The sequence below is a fragment of the Abramis brama genome (assembly GCF_963993115.1).
Source record: "Abramis brama genome assembly, chromosome: 10".
NCBI classification, from domain to species: Eukaryota; Metazoa; Chordata; class Actinopteri; order Cypriniformes; family Leuciscidae; genus Abramis; species Abramis brama.
In genome coordinates, this window is record NC_139972.1 from 36,808,430 (window position 1) to 36,832,115 (window position 23,686).

Genomic DNA, 23,686 nt, shown 5'->3' on the forward strand with positions numbered 1-23,686 from the left:
TATGACAGCCGAAGAAAAATTAAGGTTTTTGAGGAAACCATTTCTCCATCTAATACAAGTGAACAGGGCTCATTTTAGTCCATTTTTGATGGTCCAAAATCCATATTAAGGCAGCTTCCAAGTAATCCACATGACCCCAGCTGACAAATAAGGGGTAAAACAGTCCAAATCAACTATGTCAGACGATTTTAAAGAAAAAGAGGAGATGGAGTTTTTCGCCCAACACTACCTTCAGAATGTGTTTTACAGTGTGAAGGAGCTTGACATGTAGTCTTTGCACATTTTCCTTGTAAACAATGGGGTGATTCTTGCCGCCTACATCACACATTACGTTCTCAACATGCATACAATCACGTGAGAGATCGTGGACGTAAACGTGGATGTGCATCACAGAGCTGAACCGAGGCAAACATTTGTAGCTTAATAGTAATGTAAACAAAAATCTGAAAATGACTGATCGTTTCACCAGAGAGGACCCTTATTTGGCAGCTGGGGTCGTGTGGATTACTTTACAGCTACCTAAATATGGATTTTGGACTGTCAAAAATGGACTACGGTGAGCTTCGTTCACTCTCTGCAATAGAGAAAAATCCAGGAACGGTTTCCTCAAAAAACTTAATTTCTCTTCGGCTGAAGAAAAAAAGTTATATATAAAAGTTATACATCTTGGATGGGCTTGGGGTGAGTAAAGAATCAGGAAATTTTTGGGTGAACTTTTTCTTTAAGTGGGATATTGTAGATTTATTGATTTATTCTTCCACAAGCTCAGCTTGCAAGTATTTGTTGAAATAATAAATAGCAAAATCTCAGTGTAGTGACCCTCTGCAGGCATCGTCATGAACGAAATGTTTGAAATCGGCAAGTGACAACAATATGGGGAACCTCTATTGTTCTTTCCATCACAACAATGCAGGTGTTGAGAGGAAGATCAAATGATTTTGTGTTGAAATTGTCTGGACAGTGTCATCAGGTGTTATTTGACTGTAATTTGCAGAGATCATTGAAGATGCTGCAGAAAGCCCAGCACCTTCTGCACCTGTTAGTGTGGTTTCCCCACCCACAGTGGAGCAGGAAGCCTATAAGAAGCTGGGACTCACAAAACACGTTCTGGCGGCACACACACAGAAGGAAGAGCAAGCATTTCTCAGTCGCTGCAGGGAACTCCGGAATGGTCAAGCCCTCCAGAAGGATTGCCCAGCAAGCACACAAAGAAACCGAGGACAGGCTGCCGAGGGTATGTAAACATTAAAACACATCTGGAACTTCTGACAGCAAACAGCTCCAAATGATCCTGAAAAGAGTGGATTACGTGTCCACAAAAAAATTAAGAAAATATTAAACTATTTTCAGCATTGATAATAATCAATAAGCAAGGTTTCTTAAGGTCATGTGACACTAAAGAATACTAAAGACACTAAAGATTAATGGCATCACAGAAAAAAACTATATGTATAGTTTTTGACTATATGTAACTTTGCAACTACATGTCAACTAACTCTCTTTGGAGTATTAGTAGACTAGTAGACATTCAACTGACTATAAGTACAGTGAGGAAAATAAGTATTTGAACACCCTGCTATTTTGCAAGTTCTCCCACTTAGAAATCATGGAGGGGTCTGAAATTGTCATCGTAGGTGCATGTCCACTGTGAGAGACATAATCTAAAAAAAAAATCCAGAAATCACAATGTATGATTTTTTAACTATTTATTTGTATGATACAGCTGCAAATAAGTATTTGAACACCTGAGAAAATCAATGTTAATATTTGGTACAGTAGCCGTTGTTTGCAATTACAGAGGTCAAACGTTTCCTGTAGTTTTTCACCAGGTTTGCACACACTGCAGGAGGGATTTTGGCCCACTCCTCCACACAGATCTTCTCTAGATCAGTCAGGTTTCTGGGCTGTCGCTGAGAAACACGGAGTTTGAGCTCCCTCCAAAGATTCTCTATTGGGTTTAGGTCTGGAGACTGGCTAGGCCACGCCAGAACCTTGATATGCTTCTTACAGAGCCACTCCTTGGTTATCCTGGCTGTGTGCTTCGGGTCATTGTCATGTTGGAAGACCCAGCCTCGACCCATCTTCAGTGCTCTAACTGAGGGAAGGAGGTTGTTCCCCAAAATCTCGCAATACATGGCCCCGGTCATCCTCTCCTTAATACAGTGCAGTCGCCCTGTCCCATGTGCAGAAAAACACCCCCAAAGCATGATGCTACCACCCCCATGCTTCACAGTAGGGATGGTGTTCTTGGGATGGTACTCATCATTCTTCTTCCTCCAAACACGTTTAGTGGAATTATGACCAAAAAGTTCTATTTTGGTCTCATCTGACCACATGACTTTCTCCCATGACTCCTCTGGATCATCCAAATGGTCATTGGCAAACTTAAGACGGGCCTTGACATGTGCTGGTTTAAGCAGGGAAACCTTCCGTGCCATGCATGATTTCAAACCATGACGTCTTAGTGTATTACCAACAGTAACCTTGGAAACGGTGGTCCCAGCTCTTTTCAGGTCATTGACCAGCTCCTCCCGTGTAGTTCTGGGCTGATTTCTCACCTTTCTTAGGATCATTGAGACCCCACGAGGTGAGATCTTGCATGGAGCCCCAGTCCGAGGGAGATTGACAGTCATGTTTAGCTTCTTCCATTTTCTAATGATTGCTCCAACAGTGGACCTTTTTTCACCAAGCTGCTTGGCAATTTCCCCGTAGCCCTTTCCAGCCTTGTGGAGGTGTACAATTTTGTCTCTAGTGTCTTTGGACAGCTCTTTGGTCTTGGCCATGTTAGTAGTTGGATTCTTACTGATTGTATGGGGTGGACAGGTGTCTTTATGCAGCTAACGACCTCAAACAGGTGCATCTAATTTAGGATAATAAATTGGAGTGGAGGTGGACATTTTAAAGGCAGACTAACAGGTCTTTGAGGGTCAGAATTCTAGCTGATAGACAGGTGTTCAAATACTTATTTGCAGCTGTATCATACAAATAAATAGTTAAAAAATCATATATTGTGATTTCTGGATTTTTTTTTTTTAGATTATGTCTCTCACAGTGGACATGCACCTACGATGACAATTTCAGACCCCTCCATGATTTCTAAGTGGGAGAACTTGCAAAACTTGCAAAATAGCAGGGTGTTCAAATACTTATTTTCCTCACTGTAACTACTTGTCAACTTATTCTAACCCTACCAATCTAGTAATACTCTACTAACAATCTAATGAGAGTTAGTGGACATAAAGGTGCAACCTATAGTTAACAGAATGTGTTAAAGGGACCATCAAAATACAGTGAAACCCCAAAAATTATATAAATTATATATATATAATAGGTTTTGTTAAAAAAAAATTCTCTACATTACACCAATTTTCCACTCTTTCTTGGTCTCTTTCTCTGCCTCTTCAGGTGCTCATGGATCCAAAGCAGGACCGGGTGCCCCTGTTACAACCCCCAAGAAAAGTTGGCGCACCAAAAAGTCAAAGAAACCACGCAAAAAACATCCCGATTCCTCAGATAATGCTGCGTCTCAGCACAGACCTCTCCCACCCTTGCAGGGTTTAAACCAGACATCTTGGTCCCCTTCCGAAACATCCCAGTCTGGGCTTTCAGTCCCATTCCCCACGGTGGTCCCAGGGTACCCTCTCTACCCTGTAGTTCCCCCTGTTGCCCCGCCCCAAACCCCTACAGGAGTAGCAGAGTCCCAGAGCACTCAGGCCACAACTTCTGCGGCTGCTTATCCTACCCCACTGGTCGCACCAGTTGTAGCAATTGTTTTGCCCAGTTTTATGTTGCCACAGATGGGCACAGCAGCTCCCTCTCCATTCTATGCTGACACCCAGCAAGCCTACAGTTCTCTCCTTCAAACTCAGCAAGCCTACAATGGCCAGCAGCCCCTTCAGCCCCAGCAAGCCTACAACATCCAGCAAACCTTGCAGTCTCAAGTCTACACCGGCCAACAAGCATTTCAGCCACAACAAGCCTATACCAACCTTCAAAACACGCAAGGCTACAATAATCACCAGTGTTTTCAGTCCCACACCTCCTTTACTTCCCAGAAGCCAGCGTTTACACCCCAGACACATTTCCAGTATGGAATGACATCTGAGCCCAAACCCTGCGTCGTTGCGTCTACAGATTGTCCTTCTCCTTTGCCACCCCCTCACTCCCCTCCACTGTTTGAGTCTCGCTGTAGTTCTCCATTGCAGCTGGACCTGCTTCAGTTGGAGGACAAGCAGGACTCTCACACCCAGGGTAACGGTAGTTCAGGACAGGACAAAATCAACACATCCATCAATAGCACTTCTTCTGCAATGGATGACTTACAGCAGGTAAAGGGGCTACAAACTAATGAACTATTTACAACACACACACCTTGCTAACCATGAACTTGATGAACTGCATCCTTTGCCTGATTTTCTCTGGCTTCTTTTCCAGGCGTGTTGTTCAGGCAACGGTGGCCCCTGTGGTGACCACTCCTCATCCAGCAGCGTGTTGGAGCTGTTGTTGCAGGAAGACTCTCATTCCGGCACAGGTTCTGCCATGTCAGCATCTACTGGCTCCATATCCAATGACTGCAACACCTCCAACAGTGGAACAGGTCTTCACATTTAACTTATGACTATTTAAAAAATACTAAGCACATGCAGGCTGTCATCATACATTACGTAAGGAATAATTAATCAGCGGACTGCTGATTTGACATAAAGTGGTCAGTCGGGACCATTAAAATCTTTTGTTGTTACTGCTCAAGACATTTTCATTTCTAAAGCACTTGTATGTAGAACTATTTTCTTATACCAGTGATGAAGTATATTGCTTAAAAACGGTCAAAGCCGCCTATAGTTGCGGCAAGTTCAGAACAGGTAGTTTCAGTTTTGTTGACCTTATTACAGTTGCATATCACTTTTCCATTTAATAATTGGTGGTTGGTTAGTTAACGCCATTTGTCAGTCACCAGTCTCTATATGTTACTAGATTGCAGTTGCAATTATAAACTACTAGCAGGAGGAAATGCCACCTAATGTGTGGCATCATTGACCACCAGAGGGCGACATCTACTGACAGGTTGGTCAAGGTTTGACCTTGACCTAAAATAACCAATGTGCTGTGGATGTCTGTAATGCTTATTGTCAATTCACACAGGATAAACAATCTAGTAATCACCAAGATGGGTTCTAGGTTTGCACACTGCCGTCACAAGCCAAGTCAAGTCATCCTCATTTATATAGCGCTTTTAAATTGACCCAACACAAAATATATTTTATATTCTATCATAAATATCTATCATTTTTATGGTAGGTTTATTTTAATGGATAGAGACAGAATATCAACAAAAAAAATCCCGAAAAAACACAAAGATTCTAAATTGATTAGCATTTGATCGAGTGAAATGAGTATTTGATCCCCTACCAACCAGCAAGAATTCTGCCTCCCACAGATTGGTTATGTGCTCATGTGGAACACAGATTAGCCCTGTCACTTTAAGAAAATACTCCTCATGTCAGCTAGTTATGTGTATAAAAGACACCTGTCCACAGAATCTGCATCTTCCTTTCCAACCTCTCCACCACCATGGGCAAGACCACAGAGCTGTCAAAGGACGTCAGGGACAAGACTGTAGGCCTGCACAAAGCTGGAATGGGCTACAAGACCATCAGCAAGAAGCTTGGTGAGAAGGAGACAACTGTTGGTGTGTTTATTCGGAAATGGAAGAAATACAAAATGAAAAATCATTCGCCCTTGGTCTGGAGCTCCATGCAAGATCTGGCCTCATGAGGTAAGGATGATCATGAGGAAGGTGAGGGATCAGCCCAGAACTACACAGGAGGAGCTTGTTAATGATCTCAAGGTAGTTGGGACCACAGTCACCAAACAAACCATTGGTAACACATTACGCCACAATGGACTGAAATCCTGCAGTGCCCGCAAGATCCCCCTGCTCAAAAAGGCACATGTACAGGCCCATCTGAAGTTTGCCAATGAACATATAATGATTCAGAGAAGGCTTGGGAGAAAGTGCTGTGGTCAGATGAGACCAAAATCGAGCTCTTTGGCATCAACTCAACTCGTCGTGTTTGGAGGAAGATAAATGCTGACTATGACATCAAGAACACCATCCCTACAGTCAAGCACAGAGGTGGAAACATTATGCTCTGGGGCCGTTTCTCTGCTAAGGGTACAGGACGACTTCACCGTATTGAGGAGCCGATGGACATGAACATGTACCGTAAAATCTGGGATGAGAACCTCCTTCCTTCAGACAGAACACTGAAGATGGGTTGTGGATGGGTCTTCCAGCATGACAGTGACCCAAAACATACCACCCAGGCAACAAAGTGATGAAAGCAAGATGCAAGAAGCACATTAAGACCTTAATCCTATAGAAAATCTGTGGAGGGAGCTGAAACTTTGAGTTGCCAAGCGACAGCCAAGAAACCTTAAGGATTTAGAGAGGATCTGTAAAGAGGAATGGACCAAAATCCCTCCTGAGACATGTGCAAACCTGGTGACCAACTACAAGAACCGTCTTACCTCTGTGCTTGCCAACAAAGGTTTCTCCACCAAGTACTAAGGCATGTTTTGCTTGGGGATCAAATACTTATTTTAACTCACTGAAATGCAAATCAATTTATAACCTATATATAATGTGTTTTTTCTGGATTTTTTGGTTGATATTCTGTCTCTATCCATTAAAAAAAATCTACCATAAAAATTATTGACCCTTCATTTCTTTGTAAGTGGGCAAACTCAGCAGGGGATCAAATAATTATTTTCTCCACTGTAAATGTAAAAATCTAGGTTGTTTACATGCATCATTTTACTCATTATGACATTAATGCTTCGAAAAACATGTTTGGAGAACGTCATAAATTACAGTATTTAAAGAACTAATGGCTGGAATTTTATTTTATTTTTTTGTGTGTGTGTTACAGGAAGCAACTCAAGCAAGTATTTTGGCAGTGTGGACTCCTCAGAGAACAATCAAAAGAGCAAAGAGATAATGAAGGAAGAGGAGCAGAATTTTGCCAAGTATGTTCTTCAAGAGCCTGAATGTAGACTTACGGCCGATGACGATGACTGTGTCATGATGACCTATCAAGTGCCGTCAAGGTAAGCGTCAATTCCGTCTGCTATAGGGAGAAGAGGGAATTGGTGTTGAAAGGTATAGAAGACCCAGATGTTTTTAATGAAACCTATGAGATTTATCTCTCTCTCCATTGAAAGTCGTTTGACCATTCCACCAAAATGGTCAAACTTCCTAAGTTTCATAAAGACATTGTAAAAGTAATCCATATGAATCAAGTGGTTTAATACAATGTACATTTACAATGTTTTATTAACTTTTTGACGCTTTAAGGTTTTGGTGGAGAGCAAAAAAACTGAGCTCATCGTAAAAGAGCTGACCAATAAATGATGACAGGATTTTCATTTCGGGGTGAACTATTCCTGAAAGTGTATTTACTCATCAGAAAAGCAATGTCGTAAGAGTGTTGGTGTTATGGGACAGGGACATGGACAAGGTTCTGGAGGAAGATAGGGAGCGCTTGAGGCGTATGCAGAAGAACCAGCCCTGTTTCTCCTCAGAACAGCGTCGAGAACTGATTGATCAGCACCCCTGGATGAGGAGAGGAGGCTTACCCAATGCCATCAACATCATGGTATTTTGTTCATGCAGAATCACAATCCACTATCATAATATTATTACAATTATGATTGTATTATTCATTTTCATGTTGGTTTTAAGACTATTTTGCAGCTTACTGCTGAAACTAATAACAGCCAAACTAATTTCCCTGTTTAAAATTTAGCCCAACAAGGGAACAAAACATAAAAGAAAAAGAATGACAGACCATTAGGCCAAAGTAGGGACGAACGAGATGACAAAAATCTTATTTCACTTATTTTATATTATTATTTTATCTTTGTTATTAAAACATAAGAACAGATAAAATACAGTAAAGATATAAAGATGAAATAAACTTGTTTTTAAATGTTGAAGGTCCAGCAGGTCTTTATAAGAGCAGCATTCAAGTAAGATGTTGAATTATTAAATGTAAAATTAAAATACTGCGTACTCTTCACCGAATAAACTAAACATGCATTGCTGCTGTCACTTTAAGACACAGATCCAATATCCTGAAATACATCCAAACTGTTTACTACTACTTAAAACATAACCCACCATGTTTATTGTGCTTAAACTGTTAAAAACACACAAACTTCATATAAGACGCAAAAGAGAACTTCGGCTGTGTGACAGTCGGCTTTATGTGCACATGCTTTGGGTGTGTGCACTCAAAATACTAAAGGGTTATTCCGTGCCAACTCAACCAGAGGTCCCATTTTGTTCATATTTTTTCTGAAGAAAGACAAACATAAATAGTGATAAAAGCCAAAATATGAAATGTTACAAATGTATATTTACTGAGTAATCCACTATTTTGTGTTAATTGTGTAAAAATAAAATAATGATGCTGCCATCTTTCTTGAGTAATTTTGACACCCCTCTCATTTAACTCCAAATCTCAGGTAAAAATAGTCATTTTGACCCCTCTCTACAAAATAGTGGATTACTCAGTCAATTTACACGTGACATTTAATATTTTGGCTTTCATCACTAATTATGTTTGTCTTTCTACAGAAAAAATATTAACAAGTTAATCCGAAATTTGGTTGATTTGACACGGAATGACCCTTTATATCAGGGGTGCCCAATCCTGCTCCTGCTGATCGACTGTCCTGCACAGTTCATCTCCAACCCTAATCAAACACACCTGCCTTTAATTTTCAAGTGATCCTGAAGACGTTAATTGGTTGCTTCAGGTGTGTTTGATTAGGGTTGGAGATGAACTGTGCAGGACAGTCGATCGGCAGGAGCAGGATTGGGCACCCCTGCTTTATATCATACCAACGTGCGAGTAAAATCAAAATCAACTCATGCACATAATAAACTTTTGTGATGAGTAAGAACATGTTGTCAAATGAGCATAACAGCAATGGAGTTGGTAATAATAAAAAAAAATGCTTTGTACGTCAATACTTACAATCTCTTTATAAAGGCAGATCGTGAAAACATATTGTCATAGCGCACAGCCCTACGTGACTGTTTCAAGCTGCCCAATACTTGTGCTGCGTTTTAAGATGATTCGTTTTGGCCAAAATGTACAGCAGCATTGCATGTAACGTTTGTGGAAAAGAGTGGATTAAGATGACCTATGGAAGCTTGTTTCTGGCACTGAATAAAAAAAGGTAATTGTGACTTTTTTTCTCACAATTCGGACTTTTTTACATCTCGAGATATAAATTTGCAATTGCAAGTTATAAAGTTAGAATTGCGTCATATAAAAATCACAATTCTGAGAAAAAAAGCGTGTTTTTTTTCCTCAGAATTGGATTTTATAACTAGTTTATATCTCATAATTGCGAGAAAAGAAGTCAGATTTGTGAGATAAAAAGTCACAATTATCTTTTAAATTGTTTTATTCCATGGCAGAAACCAGCTTCCATAATGACCTCCGTGTAGAGTGTCTTGATTATAAATATTGTTTAGAAATCTTAATTAGTCAGAATTAACAAACTAAATCTCACCCAATATGTGCATATAGAGCACCACACTGAGTCTGTCAGTTGGGAGGAGTGGTAAAAGCACAATTAAACAACTCTTGTATGTGTTTGTGTACTAGGATTGTATGTTCTGCGAGAATGAGGTCTCCTCTCAGCCAGAAGAGGACCTGCCTGATATGGAGTTGGGGATTTTGGGAGGAGAGGTGGTAAAAGATGGAGGTGGATCTCATTCACAGGAAGAGAAGGAGCAACCTAGTGGATCATGATCTGGGACTTGACATTGTACTAATCTCAGCCAGCAGAGGACAACAGGACCTTCCAGGTTCACACCTGGACACACTGAGTAAAACAGTCTGGGTTTGACGTTTAATGAATGTGTTTATTTATGTGGCCGTGTAAATACAAAAGAATGCCAGATAGCTGACTGATTTACCCAAAGACGCTGTTCAAATGTGCCGTCACATGGACCTGACTCTGAGCACGCTCTGTGGTTCTGTCGCTTTATAGCTTTCTCCAGTTCTCTGTACTGTTTATGTAGCTACAGCAATGTTTTCCTTCATGGAATGGTGCTCTGTGCACATATCAGAACATACACACACATATATATGAATGAGGTGTAGACTAGAGCATCTATTCTACTGTGTTTATAAATGAAAAAGAGAAACAGACCTATTATGAACACAAGTCAATACTAATGCACCAATGCAATCAAAACCAGGAACTGAAACGTTTGGGGATCATTCCAGCCAAATAAGCTGCTGCCAACATCACATGACCTTTTCCGCTAACTTACCTGTCTTTTTGTCAGAACATGCACAGGAGGTATTTGTTGTGGGTGTTCAGGGATGTGCAATCATGGGAACTAATATTTTTGTAGACATGTTTTGTAGGTCTTAAAGAAATTGACCAAGAAACCGAAATTTCTACCTTTCATCGCTACTTTTGTCGTTTGGCTATACAGATGTTCTGTTCACATTGACAGAAATCCTGTGAACTGCCTGAGCTGTGGAGTGCACTTCATGGCCAGGAGTGCTGAGGTATGAATACTGCCACTGACTCTCTACATCTCAGTTTCTGATGTGTGAAGTATTGAAGCTGAAAAAGAGCCATAGGGTTGTGGCGACTGCTTAAACGGTTCCTGTCAGTAAACATTAGTTTATTCAAATTTGTTTGATAGTTTTTATGATCATGTCATTTGGTTTGTGGCATGTTTTTCTCTGTTTTTTCTCATTTCCTTCATAAATGTAGTGAAATAAACATGTCTCATTATTCCTACCTTGTAATAAAAAGATGATACTTGTTCTCTGTCAGCAGTTTTAATTGTCTGAATGAGGATAACCACATGAAAGCCTGTGAACATGCATTTACTCATCTCACTCGAAATGAATAAAAACAGTGAAATGTATAAACTCAGAAGATTATGCAAACCTGCAATAATTAAATGTTAAATAATAGAAATATACTTTTAATCTCACTTTATTAACCTGACCTTCGATGATCCAGTTCAACCATACTAGGCAAAAATGACTTAACATTTAAAAACAGACATTTTCAAATTTCAAAGCTTGTATACAATGTGGTCAGATAAAAATAAGCCTATAATATGAACGCAAAATCGAGGGTTTGTCTCTATTTGTACAAAATGCTGCACATTCATGTGATTTTGGATTTTGCACACACAAGTTATTGTATTAGTTTAAATGTAGTGACCCACATTTGTGAATTTGTCAAATAGATGGGTAGTTGTGCACATATTAATAATTAGCACCAGGCCTATTCATTTGTAGTTGTTTGTGTGTTGGTTGTGAAATGCTTAAAAACAGCTAAAAGAAAGTCTCAAAATCCAAATGAATCAAATGATCCACTCAGAAACGAGTCAATGAAAGCACGCGTCACCTCATCCACAAATACACATCTTACTTGTTGCATGTGCAAATTATGATACACTAATACAATGGAATCCCATACTTTTAAATCAAAACAATAATCCAATTGCTTGAATTTTCTTTATGACGAAATCGAATGCGCCGACGTCACAGAGTGCTGGAGTTTGTTCTCAGAAAACCATAGACAGTAGCTGAAAACGCGCACCTGGTGTTAAAGTGTACCGCTCTTGAACAGTGTGAAGTTCAGCTAACGTTTGTTAAATCCAGTTGATTTTATATCAGAAAATGAACCGTAAAAGTTGCTCGATCAAACTCCCGCCATGCGTCATGAAACCGCTGGTTGCTTTAGACGTGCCTGGAGGACTCAAGCCTGGAGGACTCAAGCCTGGAAAAACGCCAGGCAGCAATACTGCGAATAGGGTAAGAATCACCGATCTATAGCCTTTTAATGTGCTGTTTTCATTGATTGAAACACACACACACACACACACACATGTCATTAACTCTCTGGGCTTCTTCGTTAATGGGTGTAACACAGAAGGTGTTCAGAAGGTTCTTCTTTTCAGAGATATTTAGGATGATCACACGGGTTCTTGTATTTTGTCTCTCGACTAATTTTGGGAACTCTTTTTAAAACTCAACTCACACTATGTTTATCTCTTATTGATATGGAGCACAGAAAATAAAACACTCAAAATGAGTATTTAACAACACCACTACCACTATTTAAAATACAAAACCAAAGTAAGGAAATGAATCTGTGATTTCACAATAAACAATTACACATTTATTTGAAAACAAAGTTATTTGAATATAGAATGAAAATAAAGATCTGCAAATAGAAGAATTACAATTTCCCTAGGGTCTCAAAACACCTCCCACACGTGACTGAGGAAATGTCACTCAATGCAACACGAAAAAATCACTTGAATATCTCAAATGACAAATTGCATTGTTTGGTTTTTAACTACATAAATTAACCCTTCAAAACAACAACTGACAAAAGGATCCTCTTACTCAGATGAACCAAAGTTATAATAAAATAATAGTGGGCCCACACACACACACACACACACACTCTCTCTCTCACAGTCTCACGTGCGCACTTACACTTACACCTTATGAAACTGCTTCTGATATAAGACAAGTCCGAGTGTATTCACTTTTTTTTCTGCACAATGGCTGATTTGTAGTTTGTACCACCAAAAGTTTCTCTGAGTTTTTGTATTTTTTCATATTTCCCATTCATTTCCTATGGCGAAGGAAGCCAAGTGTGACTATTTTTTTTACAACCCTTTAACATATCCGAATCATGTCCATGATTTTTTTTTGTGTGTTCACATAGCTAATACAACGAAATTTACCAAGTGTCATCCCATTCCGATGAAGCAGAAAAATAAAAAAATTCAAAACGTACAAGTTTTCAGTCATTTTTGACCAAAGAAGCCCAGAGGGTTAAACTATTTTAATTAAACTATTTCGCCTCGGGTGGTTCTTTGCCTCCACTAGCCATGGATTATCCCTTAACTTTACTTGTTTATCGTTAACAGAAGCTCGCTCGCCTGGACAGCATCACTTCCTCCGACTCCAGGCGACCGCAGTCTGTCCAGCTTCCTCCAATCCACAGCCCTTCCGGTGCCAGAGGTGAGCTAGTCCGGCAATCTCAATCTACATTTGAATTCAAACCATACAGGGCTCACTGTACATTCACTTGTCCGAAAAAAAGAAGATTTTTTTGTGTGTGTTGTAAATGTAATTTATTCTGAAGCAATATTATCATCAGGTTTCAATCAGCTTTGATACTTTGTTATTGATAATTAAGATGATGAATGTTCTTATGTGTCCAGCTGAGACAGAGATGGAAAAACTGCAGAGACAGTTTGGTATAATGGAGCGGGATCGGCAGGCCTGCAGCGTCCAGTCGCAGGAAGAAATTCGCAAACAGCGGTCAGTGCCATAAAACACTTTCAGGAGTTTTGGGGTTTATTTAGTCTATTGGGTTAACTGACTTTGACAAAACTTGCATACATAAAGTAAATATTATATTTATTCAACAAAAAAAAAACTGCATTCTTTATCTTTTAGGAGTAGGGTTAGGATTTGTCATTAGAAGCCTATCTAATGTCTTCATGATGTTTTACCCAGTTGCATTATGTATTGCATTGTGTCTTGTATGGAATGTGTGTGTTTGAGCATAATTTGTTTATTGTGTTGTGTTTGTCCGCAGCCAGGAGATTTCTAGGCTGCGTGTGGATCATGAGGGGTTTCTTCGTGAGCTCGAGTGCCGATCGCGTAGAAGGAATGGCAATCGGGACGCTGAGAGGATCCAAACTCAGCTGGACCAACGCAACACGGTGGAGGTTCAACTAGAGAAAGAAAGACGGACCCAAACACAGATGGAACAGGAGGTGTCTATGTGCCGAGTTTTTAAACTTAGTCACTAACACACTGTTGGTGCTACAGATGTTTATTTTGCATGCATTCTGTGTACAGATCATGAATATGGAGAAAAAACTGGTGGAAGCGTCTCAGTCTCAGGCCTGCCAGACTCCGAGGGCCAAACACACCCTGCAGAAAAAACTGGCGGAAGCGTCTCAGTCTCAGGCCTGCCAGATTCAGAAGGCCACACACACCCAGCAGAACAAACTGGACTGGGTAAACAGAGAATCAAACATTTCACAGCATGCAGTTTTACTGACCACACAATTGTGGGCACTTCACATGTAAATCAGTGTTGATTTAAGTGGCTGTTTTTTTGGCCAAAATAAAGTGCAGACTGGACCAGACTGTGGCAGAACATTTGGCCTTACAAAACGGTTCATTTGTTCCTTAGATAAAGCAGAACTGGTGTGAGTAGCTACGTTTATACGAAACCAAACAATGCCTTAGTAACAGGATCGATGACTCGATCGATGCCTTAATTTATTGATCCATTTCATAGACCTTAGTCAGGTGGACACCATATTGAATTTAACGCGGATGAAAATTAGGCAGTGCAAATTGGTGTCTGGTTGAAGACATGCTTTCTTTGGGTGGTAAATAATGGCTCAAATATCAGTAAATTTACACGTAAACCTGATTAAATCACCTTGCATGATTCATATAAATGCTCTCCTCTCATAAATACTGCGTCTGAAAGGGAAACTCCTACAAATGCATATGCAATAATGTCGATAATTTTTCACTCTTTAGTAAATCCTGACAGAAGTTTTTTAACGCCAAAAGAGGGTTTGCGCTGGCGAAAGCTGTTAGTAAATCTGGCCCCTAGTGTGTGCATGAACTTCTCCTTAAATGTTTTTCCCTTGTTGTCCCTGCAGGCTCTTATTCGGTATAACGAACGGCTGACGAAGAACAGCCAGCTCAGAAAAGAGCTCGAGACACTCCACATGCAACGCGCCCGATTCCAGCAGCTGCATGGCAGACTGGAGAAGGTTAGGCATTCTGGGTGTTTAATGAGTGTGAGGGATGCAGTGATTGAACACAGTTTAAACAAGTGCTGTTGTCTTTCTTCCAGGTATTGCACGATGTCCGTAAGGATATTGGTGTAGTTATGGACGAGGCAACCACAGCTTATGATGACAGGTATTCTCAAAAGATACTTTGAGATTTTAAGTTGCTTCGCATATATAGAAAGTTCCCAAAATCTGTTTTAGTTTTTTATTTACTAGTGCAAAAAGGGCCCGTGCAAAATCAGTTTTTGTGTGTGTTTTTAGTAATTGTTGGTTCGGTGTGTTTGAGTTCTCATTGTTACAATTACACAGCAAAAGTTCAGTGACATTTTTATTTGTGCATGGCAGAAAGCAAATACTGATACTGACATAATGACACACACAATAAATATGGACAATTGAACAACACAATTGAGGGAGCAAGGCTACACAGTGAACTCAGAGAAAACGCTACGCTTGAGCAAACACTGTGTGAAATTAAAGAGTGACTTTAGTTAATCGTTTTTGTTTTAGTTTTTAATCAACGATAATAACCCTGCCTCCAGTATAAACATAAGTCATAAATTAAATATTATTGGTTAATATTACTTTTAACATTGAAAAATTGCACACCTCAATTGAAATAGAGTTATTATTTTGTATGGTATTACACATTGCTCCATATGTGTTTTGGACATTTGTAGCCGGTTCTATTTATATGTGTGTATTTCAGAGAGGATGCACAGTCACAAATTACCTTGATGAAGGAGGATATTGCGGATATCTCGGCTGAAATAAAGGAGCTGAAGAGAACAATCTCTCATGAACACCAACTCAAGAAGTTCATGACCACCAAGAACAAGGAGAGAACCGCCATGGATGGTGGACGGGACAAGTTACGCAGACAAGGTCAGAGAGCAATATTTGTAACCAAGAATTGTTGTTGGTTAAATTGTGTGCACTACCGTCCCGAAGTTTGGGATCAGTAAGATCAAAAATAAATACAAAGTTCTGTCATGAAACTCTAGATGGCGCCGGCTGATAGGTCCTTAACTCTGTTTGCAATCACATTATTATCTATTGGGCACAGCTGATTGGTTCCTGCTGTATCAGTAGCCAATGAGCTCGCTGCTCAGCCAAAAAAATACTTAGTCAGCATTTGCTGTAGCAGTTGCAGTGCGCTTCTATATGCCCATACTCGTGCGCTTTCAGAAACCCTCCACCTTCCCCAGCTCCACCTGTAGGGGAGAGCCGGGACAGTTGAAACACTTCAGATAAATGTCGTTTTCTAAGATAAGGTTACAGATAGATTTTTTTTGTGATTAACAACTCACATATGTGTTCTCTTAGTATCATCTGTTATTCAGAACAAATATAGAATGATTTAAGTAAAAACTGACTTTGAACGGGAGTTGTGCTTTGTTGCAACACAGGGGTGGGACGGATGAAACATAACAGTTTAAATGCCATCTAATGCTTATTTTTGTGAACAATACCTGACAAGTAACTTATGTACATATTGTTACAAACATATTTTGTCATTTATTTTAATTTAAAGGTTCATATTAACCATTTTTGTTCTGTCGCCCAATAAACAATAGGCGATAAGCCTATGCTCATTTTGTAATCTTTCTAATGGGATATTTTGACGAAGATAGACAAATCAGTTTACAATTAATTTTCTTACATTTCTTCCTTGAGTCATATTGAGTGTTTGCTAGTTGAATAGCCTGTTATTATGAAGAAAACGAGGTCAACCAGAAGACGACGATAAATGAAATTTATTGAAGATTGGACAATTGATGATTATTACAGAGATAGCATGTGTTGCGTAGTTGAAAATTAATTTGCATTAAAAGAAACAGTATATGATTCTATGAACAGTATAGGCTATGACCAGGTTTAACCAGCAGGAGGTTTAAACACTTGTTTCATTGACAGCGCCTCCTGTCATTTAAACCTCTTTTGCTCTTAAACTAAAAAACTCTGATATTGCACACTTAAGGGTGTGTTGCAGTACTAATACACCTGCTGTATTATCATTACAATGGCACATGAAACAATAAATCCAACTTGTCAGTCACCGCATGAAAGAATTCACTTACCGCACTCAAAAACAGCTTTGCGGCTTTAACTCCAAAACGGCACGACGTAAAGAAGAAATGTTTTCGCGGGTATGGTAGGCATTGCGTGCTGTACGTGCAAAAAACTGTACCCAAACTTTTTTTTATACTCTATAACAGACTGATTGATTAATTGATTATGAATCCAGCTATTGTTTATATTATGGCAGAGATGGAGGAGCAGAAGAGGGCGGCCGCCGTAGAGGAGACGTTTGACCCTCTGGAGGAGGTGCTCCAGGAGATCCAGAGATTGACTGGGGAAGATAATTTGAAGATGCTGGCTACACATTTCACTCAGGGTGAGCTTTATGTTTTATGTTTTATGCAGACAAATGGTTGCAATGCGTTATGCTACAACTCATTATGTTTTTTTCAACAGCTGAGGAAAAGAACTTTTCTCTTTTCAACTTTGTGAATGAACAGAACATGGAAGCTGAGACAGCGAGAGAGCAAATCCAGGAGGTCAGTGTGTGTGAATCACAGAACTAGTCAAATAAAGACCCAAAACATACATATTGTTCGCAAGATGAACTGATCATTTAATATAAATACATGACTGAGGGAGGATAGTTCAGTCCCCTCCACTTTTTGTGAGATAATGATTTAAGTTTCATTAGGTTTATTTCGCTAGCTGTGCAAGGCAAAAAAATGATTATATTATATAGTATAGTATTTATACTATAATATTCAATGTTTAGTTAAGTTTATAACATTGAATATACATGTTATAACATTTTTATTATAATTAGTTTTTTCTGTTTAGCTTTATTTTCTTTTTATTTCAGTTTTAGTTATAGTAATTTTAGCACTTCAACTTTTTTTCAGTTAATTGTCGAAGCAACATTTCTAATTGAAGTTTAAGTTTTAGTTTTTCGTCTAATATTTATTTTAATTCATTTTAAGCTTTATTTCACTTAATGAAAGCAATTTTAATAGTTTTAGTTAATAAGAACTATACTAAAAACACTTAAAGACCAAACAAAACATTGGCCAACCTGGGCCAAATTAGTTGGATTAGCAAATACTTATGCAACGTGCATAATGTGATTCATATTCACATTTTAATACAGACACAACAGTAGGAATCCATTTTTTGTGTTGATTCTGTTCCAGAACAGAGAAGAGATGAAGCAGATGCACATGAAACATGTCCAAAAGGAACAGAAAAATCAGGTGGCATTAAAAGAGTTGATGGATGTACATCAAGATTTTGAGACACAAGCTCAACAGTATGAAGCCCAGGTCGATGACATCCGCAAGATCCTTCATCAGATCAAAACAGGTACTAGTAAAATCACCCAAACATGCGTTAACATAATCACGTGGAAGAATCAAAAATGATAACATTCTCACTTTATTGTCTTAGAAAAAGAATGATACTTGCGTTTTTATACACAAAAGCTTATGTTGATGTCATTCTAGGGACAGACAGTGTGTTCAAGAAGATTGACTGCGACCGAAAACAGGTGTTAGACATGCTGGGCTATTCCTCTAGGATCAGAGACAGTAACATCATGAAGTACCTCAGCCTGCTGGAGCAGAGAACCAGTGAACTGCTCATCATTCAAGCCTTCATTAATTCTAAGGTACAGAAAAGACGAGAATGTACCAACAGGTTATTTCATAGGCAGTGTCCGAAATCACCCCCATAGCCTTAAATAGGGCACTATTTGAGTGGACATTTGGAGTGCACACATTCAATCCCACAATGCACCGTGATAACGAGTGTATGACAGATGTATGCTCATGGCTAGAGAATAGAATACCTATGATGCACTGTGAATTCCTGTGTCTGGCCAGAAGATGGCACATCAACTAAATCATCCATCTATCTATTTTCCAAACTGCTGGTCCAATGTGGATACAGAGTAATATCATACAGGTTGAAATTCCTTTTTAAATGATTATTAAATTGTTTAATTAAGGTTTATACATGACAGAGTTCAAGATAAATCTCTTATTATTAGTGCTGCCAGTTTGCTAAGTTTCAAATGACTATTAAACATCAAGCACAAACGATGCAGAACGGCAGCCCTTCCGGCGCACTCAATGTCCGAATTCACTCACTCGTTTTCATTCACTCCTTTAACTCGACTATATTAGTGGAGTGATGTAGGGAATAGTGAATGAGGGTATAGGGGGCGATTTTGAACACAGCCATAGTGTTAAAGCAATTTTGTGCTGCTTCAACAACATTAAACAAGCAATACAAAGCAGTGCGTTAGAGTGGTTTTACTATGGTAAAAAAAAAAAAAAAAAATGCATTTCTGGTAAAATACAATTAGATTACCACCCAAAATAATTTAGACTTGTTCCTCAGTTTGTAAAAACAGTGTAGAATACTCTTGTAACACTCCACTAAAATATAATGCAGAGTACCAACAAAATAATAGGAGCAAAATTCCCATTTCTAGATCAAATAATGAGGAGAAAAAAAATACTACCCAACACTGATAAATAAGCAGCCAACCCAAGTGTATTTTACAAAACAAAAGAAAATGTACAATAATACAATGTTACACCACAACCATAGTATGTATTTGTGTGTGTGTATCTGAAGTCTTTTAGTCCAGCGTGCACTAACACTGAAGACTGGAGTAATGATGCTGATGCATTCAGCTTTGATCACAGGAATAAATTACATTTTAAAAGTGTATTAAAATAGAAAACAGTGCTTTTAAATTGCAATAATATTTCACTTTTTTACTGTATTTTTGATCAAATAAATGCATCCCTGATAAGTATAAGTGACTCTTCTCTCTATAAGATAAAAAATCGTACATATTGTGAAATGCTGACCAGTGGTGTAACTGTAATGTAAATAAATAGGACCGGAAGAAGAGTTGCGACCTGAAAGAGGTTGCCCAGTTCCTGCTGGGTCGGAAACCAGACGTGCTGAGACACACAGAGATCCTTCAGGAACGTCCGCTCAGGCCCATTACCAGGTGAGAGAAGCTTCTCATACAGTGTGTTGAGCTATAGACACAGTCTATGGAGATAAAACAAAAGTACACAAAATATGTGGAAATGATGATTTTATTTTGTTAATATATGCTCCTGGTCTTATTGTGCAAGATTCAGGCGTGACTATGAGGCCGAGGACTGTTTTCTCACAGATGAGAAGGATCGAATTTTGACCCACAAAGAACTCCGTCAGCTTGCTTTGAGAAGTGTAAGGCACACAGTATAGCTCTTTCCCATTCTGATGTATTCATTAACTATGGTTTGCAGTGTTACATGGTGTTTGTGGGTTTTCTGTCGCAGGTCATGCATAAAGAATCTCTGCGTGCAGGAGGAGGCAAAGATGTGAAAACCTTGAAGAGCAGGATCATGTCTAGCAGCAGACAGTGTTTGCTGAAGGCTTAAGACACACTATGTATGTGTGTGTGTGTGTGTGTGTGTGTGTGTGTGTGTGTGTGTGTGTGTTGTGTGTGTGGTGAGTTTTAATCCAGACTAGATCTCCCGGCTGAAACTGCGTGAGGGCAGCGCGTCTTGGACGGTGAGAGTGGCGAGGAGAGTGGAAGTCAGGTCAGATTTATGGTAATGAGCTTTGACGCAGTTCGGCGGCAACCGATCGGAATGTAGAAACCATTTAGGTTTGGGGACAAGGACTACAGGTGATGACCAAGGAGAGAAGGAGGGCTCGATGATGTGGTCTCTTAGCATTTGTTCTACTTGTTCGTCAATAATCTTTTTCTTGAAAGGCGAGACCCTATAAGCTCTGGATTTTATGGGCATCTCCTCAGATAGGATGATTTTGTGTTGTTCCACAGATGTTTTGCCCAGGACCGTGGAGGTGGTATGAGGCCTAGTGTCCATCAGCTTCCGTAATTCCTCTTGATTGTCAGAGTCCCAGCTGGTAGCAACTTCAGTGTGCAGGGAATTGAGTGGTGGTTTCCAGGTTGGAGGGTAAGACGTAAGAGAGACTCAAAGCGGCAGTAGTGCATATTCTTTCACCAACCGGATTTGTAGACAGACCCGGATTTATATGGGCTGTTAGGAAGGGATGGCATAAATATCCTTTCCCCATTTTCAGGCCATATCTCCCTCGGCCTACATCCACGATGGCTTCCTGGCGGCTCTTAGGAAGTCCAAGCCAGCTATAATGGGAAACGCCAGATGAGCATCCTTCCATTTATATTGGTATCCAACACTGCCTTCACTTCTTTATCTTTTATTGTTACAGGCACCAAGAGATGGGATGTTATGGGTTGGGGTTGCGCTATGGAGAGTCCTGCCAGACTTTTGAAGGTATGATGTTCATGTGTTTTTTTATTGGCTTTTTCTTTACCATTCTGACTGCCCACTTTCTGCCAGTAATCGTTCACCCCCATACAGTCTTTCTCCACCATAGATCCCACCTTCACCAGCTGTTCCACAGATTTCACCGTCCCTCTCAGACAACCCGCAACCCTTGGATTGATGTTGGTCAGGATTCTGCTCACCATCTCTTCTTCTGTGATATGAGGCAGAGAGCTCAGTAATCATAGGTGAAATCTCTCAATCGCTAAAGTCTTTTAGTCCAGCGTGCACTAACACTGAAGACGAGTAATGATGCTGAAAATTCAGCTTTGATCACAGGAATAAATTACATTTTAAAAATTTATTAAAATAGAAAACAGTGCTTTTAAATTGCAATAATATTTCACTTTTTTACTGTATTTTTGATCAAATAAATGCATCCCTGATAAGTATAAGAGACTCTTCTCTCTATAAGATAAAAAATCGTACATATTGTGAAATGCTGACCAGTGGTGTAACTGTAATGTAAATAAATAGGACCGGAAGAAGAGTTGCGACCTGAAAGAGGTTGCCCAGTTCCTGCTGGGTCGGAAACCAGACGTGCTGAGACACACAGAGATCCTTCAGGAACGTCCGCTCAGGCCCATTACCAGGTGAGAGAAGCTTCTCATACAGTGTGTTGAGCTATAGACACAGTCTATGGAGATAAAACAAAAGTACACAAAATATGTGGAAATGATGATTTTATTTTGTTAATATATGCTCCTGGTCTTATTGTGCAAGATTCAGGCGTGACTATGAGGCCGAGGACTGTTTTCTCACAGATGAGAAGGATCGAATTTTGACCCACAAAGAACTCCGTCAGCTTGCTTTGAGAAGTGTAAGGCACACAGTATAGCTCTTTCCCATTCTGATGTATTCATTAACTATGGTTTGCAGTGTTACATGGTGTTTGTGGGTTTTCTGTCGCAGGTCATGCGTAAAGAATCTCTGCATGCAGGAGGAGGCAAAGATGTGAAAACCTTGAAGAGCAGGATCATGTCTAGCAGCAGACAGTGTTTGCAGGAGCCTTAAGACACACTATGTATTTGTGTGTGTGTGTGTGTTGTGTAATTTATTGGCCCTATTTTTTTATTATTTCAGCTGGTCCCTCCCACCGGCGGAGTATTTACTTGTGTCAGATGAGAGAGGTTGAGGTGAGTTTTAATCCAGACTAGATCTCATGGCTGAAACTGCGTGAGCTCCGGCGAGGGCGGCGCGTCTTGGACGGTGAGAGTGGCGAGGAGAGTGGAAGTCAGGTCAGATTTATGGTAATGAGCTATGACACGGTTCGGCGGCAAACCAATCAGAATGTAGAAGTGCTCCACTTGAGAGGATTCCAGAGAACGCAGTCAAGTAAAACTTTGGTTCCGACCACATTAGTTCCTAAGCAAAATAGAGGAGAGGTTGATCATGTGAATTTGAAGGTGCGCTAGAACGCTTGTTTTTCAGCGGGAATGCAAATTAGATTAGCACTTAACCATGAACACAAAAGCCACACTACACAAATGGCTTTTAATTGGTTTATTTCGTTAGCAAACATGTCACTAATTGTTAAGTTCTTTCCATCGATCAATTTCTTACTTTCACATTTAAAAGATTCCATGAGGTTAACTATACCATACCCTACTTGGTCAGTCTGCACAAATAACGATCAACATGCTTGTTTGCATTGCGGCCCCTTTAAATAAAGTTTTTTTTAAAAGACCAAGTTGAAAAGAGATGGTATTCATCCCTCCTGGGATGGTGCTGCTCTTCTCTCTAGTAATATGGCACATAGTCTTAGAGCTCAAACATGACAATCTGGGCCTCAGGTCAGGAAGCAGACAGACTGGCTAAACCGACCGTCTGCTAGCTGTCTCACGTCACCGAGGTCAGAAAAATCCCATCACATAGAGCCTCTTTCACCTAGATATCATCACATATTAGAGACTGTGTCTGTTCCCCGAATTAGGACATACAAAAAACATTTTAACCCATCTAAGGTTAAAAATTGTAATGATAAAGCTCGGGTTGCTGAATATCCGATCCCTTATTCCAAAAGCACTCATTGTTAATGATATGATTACAGACTATAATCTAGATGTGCTGTGTTTGACAGAAACCTGGCTAAAACCAAACGATTACATTACTTTAAATGAGACCACCCCGCAAGATTACTGTTATAAACATGAACCTCGTCTGAAAGGCAAAGGGGGTGGTGTTGCTGTGATGTATAGTAATATTTTCAAAATCACTAAGAAATCAAGTTTTAAATATACTTCTTTTGAAGTGTTGGTGCTTAATGTAACACTATCTAGTATAAGTGATAAATCACGTTTGAGATTTGTGCTGGCTACTGTATACAGGCCACCAGGGCACCATACAGACTTTATCAAAGAATTTGCTGACTTTCTATCAGTGT

The 23,686-nt window shown here is 39.7% G+C and overlaps 2 protein-coding genes across 6 annotated transcripts in view; both read left to right on the forward strand.

The window, feature by feature from the left end:
* The window catches only part of LOC311091599 (period circadian protein homolog 2-like), a 33,163-nt gene extending 22,289 nt beyond the window's left edge, over nt 1–10,874 (forward strand). For 3 of the 5 annotated variants that reach the window (XM_084127589.1, XM_084127591.1, XM_084127590.1), the window contains exons 18-23: nt 995–1,234; nt 3,406–4,328; nt 4,435–4,597; nt 6,933–7,110; nt 7,508–7,658; nt 9,684–10,874. In XM_084127589.1, the coding sequence (XP_083983715.1) occupies nt 995–1,234; nt 3,406–4,328; nt 4,435–4,597; nt 6,933–7,110; nt 7,508–7,658; nt 9,684–9,830 (1,802 nt within the window). In that variant the 3' untranslated portion in view covers nt 9,831–10,874. Of the gene's footprint in view, nt 1–994; nt 1,235–3,405; nt 4,329–4,434; nt 4,598–6,932; nt 7,111–7,469; nt 7,659–9,683 lie in introns of all 5 variants that reach the window. The other 2 variants (XR_014608127.1, XR_014608128.1) reach the window with 1 other exon arrangement.
* Nucleotides 10,875–11,777: 903 nt separating this feature from the next.
* On the forward strand, nt 11,778–22,762 carry LOC311090421 (coiled-coil domain-containing protein 63-like; the record flags this gene model as incomplete). The annotated part of the gene is made up of 20 exons (XM_084125675.1): nt 11,778–11,870; nt 13,001–13,094; nt 13,298–13,397; nt 13,678–13,858; nt 13,944–14,105; nt 14,768–14,881; nt 14,965–15,032; nt 15,612–15,787; nt 17,172–17,300; nt 17,381–17,463; nt 18,115–18,283; nt 18,424–18,587; nt 19,831–19,946; nt 20,077–20,173; nt 20,266–20,377; nt 21,188–21,252; nt 21,340–21,491; nt 21,781–21,896; nt 22,027–22,123; nt 22,216–22,762. 15 exons carry the CDS (start codon nt 11,778–11,780, stop codon nt 20,365–20,367), a joined length of 1,848 nt encoding a protein of 615 aa, XP_083981801.1. The 3' UTR covers nt 20,368–20,377; nt 21,188–21,252; nt 21,340–21,491; nt 21,781–21,896; nt 22,027–22,123; nt 22,216–22,762.
* Nucleotides 22,763–23,686: the final 924 nt, after the last annotated feature.